General features: G+C 43.3%; 1 protein-coding gene across 3 annotated transcripts in view; it reads right to left on the reverse strand.

The window, feature by feature from the left end:
- The window catches only part of iars1 (isoleucyl-tRNA synthetase 1), a 45,768-nt gene that overhangs the window by 11,933 nt on the left and 21,570 nt on the right, over nt 1-12,265 (reverse strand). For all 3 annotated transcript variants that reach the window (XM_034296547.1, XM_034296548.1, XM_034296552.1), the window contains 11 exons: nt 10,055-10,128; nt 7,676-7,870; nt 7,397-7,483; nt 6,814-6,897; nt 6,103-6,247; nt 4,806-4,926; nt 4,423-4,514; nt 3,350-3,427; nt 3,134-3,255; nt 1,248-1,350; nt 703-786 (listed from right to left, as the gene is read on the reverse strand). In XM_034296547.1, coding sequence (XP_034152438.1) covers nt 703-786; nt 1,248-1,350; nt 3,134-3,255; nt 3,350-3,427; nt 4,423-4,514; nt 4,806-4,926; nt 6,103-6,247; nt 6,814-6,897; nt 7,397-7,483; nt 7,676-7,870; nt 10,055-10,128 — 1,185 coding nt within the window. The remainder of the gene's footprint in view (nt 1-702; nt 787-1,247; nt 1,351-3,133; nt 3,256-3,349; nt 3,428-4,422; nt 4,515-4,805; nt 4,927-6,102; nt 6,248-6,813; nt 6,898-7,396; nt 7,484-7,675; nt 7,871-10,054; nt 10,129-12,265) is intronic.

The following is a 12,265-nucleotide window of genomic DNA, read 5'->3' on the forward strand; positions in this document are numbered from 1 at the left end:
TTATTGACTGAATAACCATGCCAATTCTGGCCATCTTACTGCAAGAGTGTTTTTAAGCCATGGAGGAATAATAATGATGGATAAAGATGCAGTCCGAGCTGCCTGTGATTGGCTCTACAGAGATGTCCCGATCGATAACATTCAATAATCAATTAATTGCAGTCATTGCACCATGAAATTGTCAGCTATCAGAAGATGACTGATGGTGGTGGTGGTGGCAATGAGTATGGGCCCAGTGACAGGAGAGCTGCAACAGAATTCATTGTGAATACAGGTCAAAGGAGCAACTAAAATCAATGTCCCAAAATGAATTTTTATAAGTTTCTAGAAGTTCTTGAATTTAAAATCCCTTTGTAGGTTTTGAGTATGGTGTGTTTAAGTAACTGAAGTGCATGGAACTTTTTCTAAATTGCATGGATTGATGCAATAACAATAAATATAATGATATGATTGTGCACCACAGTTATATTTTTATTACCCTTTAATAAATGGTCTTTATTGATTTCCAAGCAGATTTCACTACCACTGGACAATTATTGCAATGAACAATATTGGCAAAACCCCTGGAATAAGTGATCGGTATTGCAGGTGTCAATAACTTTCATTTCATTATCCCAGCTCAAATATGAAAACAAGCACATGGGACTCAAACGTACAGTTACTCCAAAGCAACTCGTCGTTTGGTATTAGGGTGGATCTTACCTCCAGGATGTATTTCTGCAGGGAGGTGATATCTTTCAGAGCTTCTGGATCCTGATGAATCACGACCACCTCTTTCAGGGGGTACTATAAACAAGATGATCATCATCATCATCATCATCATCATAACCATCCCCATAAACCACCGTCAGCCACAACACACCTGTGAAGGCCTACTTTAACATTCAGCCACAACACACCTGTGAAGGCCTACTTTAACAGTCAGCCACAACACACCTGTGAAGGCCTACTTTAAAAGTCAGCCACAACACACCTGTGAAGGCCTACTTTAACAGTCAGCCACAACACACCTGTGAAGGCCTACTTTAACAGTCAGCCACAACACACCTGTGAAGGCCTACTTTAACAGTCAGCCACAACACACCTGTGAAGGCCTACTTTAACAGTCAGCCACAACACACCTGTGAAGGCCTACTTTAACAGTCAGCCACAACACACCTGTGAAGGCCTACTTTAACAGTCAGCCACAACACACCTGTGAAGGCCTACTTTTAACAGTCAGCCACAACACACCTGTGAAGGCCTACCTTAACTGGCAACGTCTTGCGGTCCCTGATGACTCGTCCGAGCTCGATGACAGACTGCATCTGGGACACAGCACTCTCGATACGCTTGTCAATCAAAGACTCCCTGTCAGAGAGGGAATGGTGGGGGGGTGGGGGTGGGGGTCGGGGTTAGCCAGGCTGAATGGAGGCAGTTAGGGAGACATGACGCAGGTGGTTCACACATCGCTGGCCCTGGAACTTCTCCAGGAAACCCCATTTAGTTCCTGAATCACATGAGGCTACGCTGGAGCCAATCGCCATCCCTGATGTAAATGAGGTGCATGAGGTAGCGGAGGACAACGCCATGAGTCTGACACCAGTACGAGAGACACGCACGCATATTAACAAGCTCCAAATCAAACGCTGACAACACGTGACATGCAATCCCAGGGTTTGTGACCCGAAGCCAAGTGGAAGAGGGCAAACGGCAGACAGAGCAAACAACACGGTAAACACATTCATTTCATGGTCAATCATACGTGTAAATATTCACATTTCAACTCAACATTCAAAAGCCTTTATCCTTTTGACAGACTTGTCTAATGTTTTGCCTTGAAATTCAGATGTATTTTTGGAGAGTGAGTAAAAGTTGTGAGAAAGTAAAAATGAGAAAGAGAGAGACAAAGTGAGAGATCCAGCACTAAACACAGATAGCCAATCACTTAATGGCTTAACAGCAGACAGTCGGACAGACATTTTCTTGGCTCATCTTTTCCTGATTGGATGTCACCTCTACCGAAGGTCTCACGTCTTAGACAGAAACAGGAAAAAACACTTAATAAGAATGCCCTTTACGCTGAGCATGCTGGGTAATATGTGAGCCAGAACAGTTCAGGAACAGCAGAAACTGACGAGGGAGAGAAGGTTTTGTTGTAAGAAAGACCTTCAGACTGGAAGGTGCCCCCTGGAGTTATACCCAAACTAACCTGCCAGTCTCGTCTCATTGGTTATATAGAATCGCAGTAATGTTTGTGGGTGTGCCCATTTCCTGTCTGATCATGGTGGGATCATGTCTGTTGAAATGCACAGATTCAGCTCCAGGTTTTAACCAAGGTATTTGTGTACACAGAACCCAATTAGGAATGTATTACTGTGTTTTCAACACATTAGATGAGATGCAATAAATAAATAAAAATGTCCATTGTGTTTCTATAGAGAACCTTGCCTGAGATTCATCTGATCAAAACCACAGAGTCTGTGAGATTCTAAGAACTGTCCTTTGCTTTCCAAATTCTAAAGAAATGACCCTTTTGAGAGGGATCTTTTTCTTCAATATTTTATTTGAGAGAAGCTTCAAAAATAAAAGTCAAACATCCATCAACATAATTTCCTTAAAATACAAAGGATATACCCTTGTTAAACTGGGGAAAAAGCAGTACTTCGGTTTTGCAAATAGCTTTATATATTCACCAAAAAGACCTGATTGATTAGATGATGCTACAGGACTTGATTTAGCTAGTGGATGATGTTGCTACAGAACTTGATTTAGCTAGTGGATAATGTAGATACAAGACATTACTGAGCTAGTGAAAGATGTTGCTACTCGTGCATCTCTTGGTCCAGTCCCTTGTACCTGACTATAAAATCTAATTTATTTTATAAAGCCCTTTTTTCATCAGCAGTAGTCACCCAGCCTGAAACTCCAGAGAGCAAGCAAGAACTGAATTTATTTACTGTGGCAAGAAAAAAGTAGTTTGGAACTTAGTAAAAGACCTAGAGAGGAACCAGACTCGGAGGGGTGACTAGGTTCGCCTTTGGCTCTGCCGGCTGAAGAATAAAATAAATGATTCACTGAAAGATTGACTACCTGCCCCGAGGCAGCCTAGGGCACTATGATTGATCAGCTGACTAATTGATTGATTGATCACCTGACTTGTGGCAGCATGAGGTAGTGTATGCTGCTGGAGTCCTTCTCTTCCACAGAGGCGGGATCCATCAGCTTCTGGAGGTTTTGGTACATCATCTCTGTAATGAAGGGCGTGAAGGGAGCCTGGACAGGGACAGACGCACAGGATGATAGAACCACATTGGACCTCGTCCGAAAACAACTGCCGCTAGTTAACTGACAGGACAGACGGGCTCACCATCAGCCGGCACATGGAGAAAAGAACGCTGAACAGAGACTCCAGAGCCCACAGACAGTCTTCAGTCCCACTCTCCCCCTAGAAACAGAAAACAACAGCGTCACCATCCTCCTCCTCCATTCCCCTCTCCCCCTGGAGGTGGAAAACAACGTCATCATCACACACTACGAGCGCCCACACGCAAGCCAACATGTCTGGCACACTACACCATTGTGCCAAAACTGGGTTGTTAGTCAGATTCTAATGCTAAACATTTGACCTGCTACAAAGCGTTTTGTAAGAGTACGCATTTACTCAGAACTGAAGTTTTTGGAGTACAACAAATCGCACAAGATAATAGCGTCTGCTTAAAGGCCTTCAAAATGAATGATATTTTAGGACAAGGATAACTGCGGGGAAAAAATCAAGACATTTTAAGCATTATCAAGATGGGGGGGTCTCTAAAATGCATAAATGATGCTGGGTAACGCGCCCTACACATTATTAACTTGATTTAACATTCCCCCATTACCACTAAATAGAGTTAGTAATCTATAGCTGGTTAAATGACTGTTTCCTAGTGACGGGAGAAAATCAAATACTGTTTCTGACTATAGATTGTATCATTTGGACAATATTGCTAAATATTTTGTGCTTTAAGTATTAATCTTTGAAACATTTTTCCAAGCAAGTCCCAAATTAAATGATAAGCATTTTTACAACCATTGACTCCTAATGAGGTTTTTTCCATTCTTCTTCAACAGAAATGCAGTGAGAAATAATTGGTACAACAAATCCCAATAAAACAACAGAAAATGACCCTTTCACATCTACGTTCACATTTCCAGGAAATGTCCAGCCCTACCATTGCCATACTCCATTTGAGATGAAACACAACTGATAAAACTATCAGACGCATCAAAACTAGTCCTAATGTTAACAACACTAATATCCCTGCACTGAACTGGATTTAATTCCACTGTACTGTATCGTTAAGAGTGCTGACCGTGTTTCACTGAACTGGATTTAATTCCACTGTACTGTATCGTTAAGAGTGCTGACCATGTTTCAAAGCCTCAGTGTTTGAGACTCACCTTGAGACGCCTGCGGTTCGTCCTCACATACCAGTTGGTGAGCATGTCCACAAACTTGACGAGCTTTGGCACCACTGTGTAAAGTCTGTAAGCTGCAGGAAGTCAAAGGTTATTACACTTCACAGGCAGTGGTCTTTACAATTTACATTAACAGACCATGATGGTATTAAAGGCTTGGGAAGTTTTCTTTACATTAACAGACCATGATGGTATTAAAGGCTTGGGAAGTTGTCTTTACATTAACAGACCATTATGGTATTAAAGACTTGGGAAGTTGTCTTTACATTAACAGACCATGATAGTATTAAAGGCTTGGGAAGTTGTCTTTACATTAACAGACCATGATGGTATTAAAGGCTAGTGTGTGGTGACTTCAAGCTCACCATCCATCTCAGCCTTGAAGAACTGGATGAGGGACTGTGTGAAGGACTGAATCCACCTGTCCATGATGTTGTCACTGTGCTTAGCTGTGCTCTCATTGTAAAGGAAGGCAATTCCCTCTTCCTGAAGTGCAAAGGTTACAAAGATCACAGGTCACACACAGTCAACAGTTTCTAATGAAAACCTCTAATTGGTAGGTGTTATAACAGGACATTGGGCTGGGGTTAAGTTATAGAGAGTGGGACTGGGGTTATGTTACAGAGAGTGGGACTGGGGTTAAGTTATAGAGAGTGGGACTGGGGTTATGTTACAGAGAGTGGGACTGGGGTTAAGTTATAGAGAGTGGGACTGGGGTTAAGTTATAGAGAGTGGGACTGGGGTTATGTTATAGAGAGTGGGACTGGGGTTAAGTTATAGAGAGTGGGACTGGGGTTATGTTATAGAGAGTGGGACTGGGGTTAAGTTACAGAGAGTGGGACTGGGGTTATGTTATAGAGAGTGGGACTGGGGATAAGTTATAGAGAGTGGGACTGGGGTTATGTTATAGAGAGTGGGACTGGGGTTAAGTTACAGAGAGTGGGACTGGGGTTAAGTTACAGAGAGTGGGACTGGGGTTACGTTATAGAGAGTGGGACTGGGGTTACGTTATAGAGAGTGGGACTGGGGTTATGTTATAGAGAGTGGGACTGGGGTTAAGTTACAGAGAGTGGGACTGGGGTTAAGTTATAGAGAGTGGGACTGGGGTTAAGTTATAGAGAGTGGGACTGGGGTTATGTTACAGAGAGTGGGACTGGGGTTATGTTACAGAGAGTGGGACTGGGGTTATGTTACAGAGAGTGGGACTGGGGTTATGTTACAGAGAGTGGGACTGGGGTTATGTTACAGAGAGTGGGACTGGGGTTAAGTTATAGAGAGTGGGACTGGGGTTATGTTATAGAGAGTGGGACTGGGGTTAAGTTATAGAGAGTGGGACTGGGGTTATGTTACAGAGAGTGGGACTGGGGTTAAGTTATAGAGAGTGGGACTGGGGTTAAGTTATAGAGAGTGGGACTGGGGTTATGTTATAGAGAGTGGGACTGGGGTTATGTTATAGAGAGTGGGGCTGGGTTAAGTTATAGAGAGTGGGGCTGGGGTTAAGTTATAGAGAGTGGGGCTGGGGTTAAGTTATAGAGAGTGGGGCTGGGTTAAGTTATAGAGAGTGGGGCTGGGGTTAAGTTATAGAGAGTGGGGCTGGGGTTAAGTTATAGAGAGTGGGGCTGGGGTTAAGTTATAGAGAGTGGGGCTGGGTTAACTAATCACCTTGTGGAGTCTCTGGACGTTCTGAATCAGGAAACGGTAGGCATTGTACCAGGGGAGGAAGACATCCTTCAGAACATCTCTGACTCCTTCCTCTTTAAAACGCAGGTTCTCAGCTCTAACTACTGGGGAGTTGATCAGGTAGAGCCTGGCGGGGGGAGGGAGAGGGAAATAATGTTAGTAAGGGTTGCACCGGAACCAATATTTCTTACCAAACATTCAGAATTGGAAGCTCTCTGATGATGTCACAGCCTCAGAAATCTCCACTAACGGGAAATGAGGTCATCAGAACAACCAGACTCCCCCACTCCATTACTCACTTCATTCCATTCTCATGCAGTCAGGAGGCGAGCTACATAAAGTGAAACATTTCAACAGAAAATACTCATGTGTGACACAGTGATGTACTGCGTCTTCTCAAGTCTGTCCGTGTTCTCTCGTGGATAAATACTGCCCAGAACACACCGGAACTCAGCTTTGACTTTACAGGGCTTTCCCCATCAAAGAACAGGGAGGATAATTCAGAGTAATCAGATGTAGCTGTTTGGCAAGGGGCCATATGGTTAGATTACACTGGGTCTTCCTAATTACCATATGACAGGGCCGCTGAGGTGCCAACGGCAAACGAACAAACGACTGTGCAGTTAAAATCAACAGCAGATTAAACCAGCAGCTGTGATTGGGCCATGTGAGTGTGTTTGTCAGCAGTGTTACCTCAGGGCATCAGCGCCATAGTTCTTCACCACCACACCTGGGTCTGGGTAGTTCTTCTTACGTTTACTCATCTTCTGTCCATCGCTAAGAGAGGAGAGTTGGAGAAAGACAGGAAAAGAGAGGGGTGGGTGGGTGGGTGTAAGACAGGAAAAGAGAGGGGTGGGTTTATGACAGGCAGAGGAACAGTGTGTAATTAGGGGGATAAATGAAGCCCAGGTCAGTGTTTTAACACACGCTGTCCAAGCAGAGCCGAGAGGCACACCAGAAGAACTTAGAAGATATGGTCCAGAATTGCAACCTACACCCTTTGGAGGGCACTACCTGGGTGTGGGGTCCTGGTCAAAAGAATGGCTCCATGTGATAACAGGGTTCTACTTGGGACTCGTACAGTAAGAGCGGGATCATTAGGAAAGACAGGTTGACATTTACAAGCAGGTTATGTGGGAGGAATACACCCTACACACACACACACACACACACACACACACACAACATCCCCCCCCCCCCCCACACACACACACACACACCATCCCACACACACCCACACACCATCCCACACACACCATCCCACACAGACACTGACCTGGCCAGCACCAGTCCATTGACGATGACATTCTTGAACGGTGGTTTTCCAAACAGAGCCGTGGAGAGCACCAAGAGAGTGTAGAACCTGAAATGGAACGTCACAACATTGAATGACTGATTGGCTGACTGACTGACCGACCAACCAACAGTGTCTCTGTCCTTCAACAGTGTCTCTGTCCTTCAACAGTGTCTCTGTCCTTCAGCAGTGTCTCTGTCCTTCAGCAGTGTCTCTGTCCTTCAGCAGTGTCTCTGTCCTTCAGCAGTGTCTCTGTCTCACCATCCTCTGGTCTGGTCGATGCCCTCAGCAATGAAGTCAGCTGGGAAGGTGTCTTCAAACTCCTTGCGGTTTTCAAAGGGGTAGTGGGCCTGAGCGTAGGGCATGCTGCCGGACTCGAACCAGCAGTCAAACACCTCCGTGACCCTCCTGAGATCGCCCTTCCCACAGCGAGACGGGATGGTCAGCTGGTCGATGCTGCGGACAGAGGGAAACACCATCAGCAAGAGGTTTTAGAAATCTTCGCCTGAAGGTCGGCATGGCGATATGAGATGGGCGTAAGCGAGAGACAAAAGACTTGACTCTTGCACAGAACCGGTTGACGCCGACTACGGACAGAAGACCTTACACGTCAAGCAGACACACAATTCGTTGTTGCGCACATTGGACTGCCTCGCTTTTCACTTTACGAATCTACGTCATATCACTTGAAGTACCTTTAAACCTATCATTATCGAGTTGATCAGTTGTCGCTTTAAACATTTCAGGTTCATAGGACACAGAGCCAAGGGGCAACCGGTTTGGGGGAGCAAGAGGTGACCCGGGCCTTCTCCTCCCAGAGAGCCGCTGTTGCTCCCACCAGCATCTCCAAGCGTCTGTGTGCTAGCATGTGTGCTAGCACAGGGGTTTTTAACCTTTTTGATATCGGGGCCCAAATTTTAAAATACAAAGTGGCCCAGGGCCCATTCAAATATTAGCACTGTATTGGTTTATTGATCTCACCCGTGGTTTGATTTGTATTCAATACTTTAACGAAATTCACTTGCAGTTTATCAGTTCATTATTCATGTGTATGTAAACCTGCACACAACAAGATGCCAAACACACAATTCATGGGACAAATCAGTCTGCATCAAGAACAATTTTATTTGAGAAATTTTACTTACAAAAAAAAAATATATAGAAAAAGTATATCAATAAAAATAAATAAAAACAAACAAAAATAAATAAAAACAAACAATATGTTTCTAAAATATTTTTCAAATTAAATAAATAATTTGTAAATGAAAATTGAAACAAAGTGCAAATTGAAATAAAGTGCAAAATAATTTTGATTATTGTTTCAGCAGTCAACTTTTTTGCATGGCAGAACCTGGAGTTGCTCTTCGTATCTGTTATAAATGAACAATAACAGTCACAACAGTCCAATTTGGACAAGCTACAACTCTATTTATGTTCCCCTCTTAATGAGACACTTGGGCCTGCTTCACAGACATGATCAGATCCAGCCTGGGTGGAATGGGGGAAAGGCTCACTCTCAGAGTAGCCTCCAGTGTTGCTTTGAGTCTATTTCGGGCCTTGGTCTTAGTTGTGGCCACAATGGAGAATCCTGATTCACACAGGTATGTAGTTGTGAATGCGAGGAGTAGTTTCACAGCCCTCAGTGCTAGACAGGGGTAGTCTTTTGAGACAGCAATCCAGAAGGAGCCCAGATCCAGTCTGTCCCACTGCAACTTTAAAGTACTGTCAGTGGCTACTTCCAGAAGCTGAGATTCCAGATGTGAGGGCAAAGCAACATCATTTTTAGCAGTTTTTGCAGCAGCCTCTCCAATCATCTCACGGCACATATCCACAGCGGCAGGTAAAACTAGCTCCTCCGCTATAGTGAATGCTTTCTTAGTCTGTGCCACTCGTCTGGCTACGAGGTAGCTGGCTTTCAAAGCGCATTTAGAAGTTCCAGTCAGTGACACAACAGACTTTTTCTGCATCTGAAGCCCATTTTCTTTTCGCTTGAAAAATTCCACCGACTTTCCCACAAGCGATGGATGTTTGGTTTCTAGATGCCGCTTTAGTTTCGAAGGCTTCAGTGCTTCATTGGATAGCATCAGCCCACACTCCACACACTGGGCTCTCGGCTCTGCCTCGTCACCTCCATTCACAAATCCATACTTAATGAAGTCAGGATTGTATTTGCGTCAAAATCTTGACTTTTGTGCCGGGTTGGCGCGACTTTGGTCTCCACTTTTCCGCTTTAAAAACTTCTCCATATTAACTTTTCCATAACAGGCTACGGTTGACTGAGTGTCTTCTTCTGCTTATTGGCGCGTGATAGTCAACAACTAACAGAGGCATTACTGCCACTAGTGGTGTAATGGTGTATTGCAGCTGTCTTACAACAGTGGTCATTCTGCTGTCTTCAATTGATAACTTGTTCGGTCCCGCGGCCCTCCCGGCCCACAGGTAAAAAACGTAAACTTTTTTGCGGCCCTCCAGGTGGCGCTCGCGGCCCAGGTGTGGGCCGCGGCCCTATGGTTAAGAATATGTGTGCTAGCATGTGTGCTAGCATGTGTGCTAGCATGTGTGCTAGCATGTGTGCTAGCATGTGTGCTAGCATGTGTGCTAGCATGTGTGCTAGCATGTGTGCTAGCATTGGTGACTCACCTCTCTCGATGGAGATCGGTTACTTTGACTCCCGTCAGCTCCTCCAGTTCAGCCATGGACCCCACACACACCACCTGGACAAGGACACATAGTAAATGTAAATCAGGCTGTTTAGGCCGGACGTCAGGATCACCATGCAGGGACTGACATCATTCTGAAGGTCAGTGCAGCATTGAGAGATGTCGTTTCTTTTCTACACACCAATCAGGAACTAGGTTCTAGCCAGCAACATACTCAATATTGCTGTCATGTTTTCCAAGAGTTGGATTATGCCGTATCAGTCAAAAAGAAGCCATAGTGTCACAGACAACACTTAAGCTCTAAAGATATAGGTGAAGTGGACAAATTTCCCTTTATTACTCGATGAAGTGGATAGAACCTTGTTTCTTATGACAGTAGCTTGTAGGAAATCCCAAAAAAAACGGTTTTAATGTTTTGTTTTGTTACAGATAAAATTGGTTGTCTCATTGGTGAATGAATGACTACAATGTTTAGTGAAAATGCATCTAATCATCGTATAAAAACCTCTAAAATGCACCAAACAACTCATACTACATCAGAAGATCAGTTGTTTTGAAAATGCATTTGCCAGCAACGGCAACGGCTGATTCAGCATATCGTAAAAAACTATATTCCGTCTACCCCAAACAATATTTACCCCAAACATTTATAAAATACTGATTGCTACTGATTGCTAAGTAAAGCTTTTGATCCTGCATACCATCCATTAACAAATCTCTCTAGGTAATTATAAAAAAAATACTTTATTCGAAAAATCTTGTACTGTCCCTTCAAGCAGACAAAGTAGAAAGATAGCCGTAGCTCATCCTCAAAGGAAGCAGTCACTAACCAAGGGGTAAAATGGCTTGCTCTAACAGACAGCGACACATTTTCAACCTCGTCGGCTCACGAATTTGAACAAACGCGCCTTTTGGTTAATGAGCCAACACTTCCACTTCAAGGCTACCTGTAACTTTACAGGGGATATGAGCAGGGACGGAAAATCCCGGAAGCATCAATACTAGCCACACAAAATTAATTTATTTTGATGGAAGGGGCTGCAGTGTACTTGGGCTGAATGTAGAAAGGGTTATTCTCCTGATCTTCATGTGGTCTGACTGACACAGAGCATTACACCAATCAAGACTTTCACATCTTTTTTGCAGGAAATAAATATGGTCTAATGTCAAGTTGTTAAACTAAAACAAAAAAAGTATCTGCCTTAGCTATTTACATTGCTTTGATCAAATTCTTGTTTTTTACCCGTGTTGGTTTAACTTTAAATTGCAATTGCCAACGAATATACTACTACCCTAGTCAGGTGAAAGCTGGGTAGTGGCACATGAAATCCATTTTTCATTACATAGGGCAGATTCAAATTGGTTAAAAAAAAAGAAAACATATACCAAATATGGTTTATTCATACTGGTAAGTGCTAATATATTTATTAGTAAAGATACTTCACACAGAATACTCATTCATTATTTAGGTTTTAGGGCATAATCAGGGGAAAAATATTTTCTCTGGAAAAAAGGTTTGTACTACTTGCCACAACGGCTGGTAGACCAAAAACTTAAGGCCTTGCTGTACCGTCACGTAACAATGCTTTCAATGTCGTTATTCGTACACAAAACAAACATTATTGTCGGTTATATAGTGGACAATGTTGACTATGTCTCAGGAATTATTGTCGGTTATATACCGGACATTGTTGACTATGTTCCAGATATTATTGTCGGTTATATACCGGACATTGTTGACTGTGTTCCAGACATTATTGTCGGTTATATACCGAACATTGTTGACTATGTTCCAGACATTATTGTCGGTTATATACCGGACATTGTTGACTATGTTCCAGACATTATTGTCGATTATATACCGGACATTATTGACTATGTTCCAAACATTATTGTTGGTAATATACGGGACATTGTTAACTATGTTCCAGACATTATTGTCGGTTATATACCGGACATTGATGACTATGTTCCAGACATTATTGTCGATTATATACCGGACATTATTGACTATGTTCTAAACATTATTGTTGGTAATATACGGGACATTGTTAACTATGTTCCAGACATTATTGTTGGTAATATACGGGACATTGTTAACTATGTTCCAGACATTATTGTCGGTTATATACCGGACATTGATGACTGTGTCCGAGACATTATTGTTGGTTATATACGAGGCAGCCACCTC

Source organism: Esox lucius, chromosome 2 (genome assembly GCF_011004845.1).
Source record: "Esox lucius isolate fEsoLuc1 chromosome 2, fEsoLuc1.pri, whole genome shotgun sequence".
In the NCBI taxonomy this organism is placed as follows: Eukaryota; Metazoa; Chordata; class Actinopteri; order Esociformes; family Esocidae; genus Esox; species Esox lucius.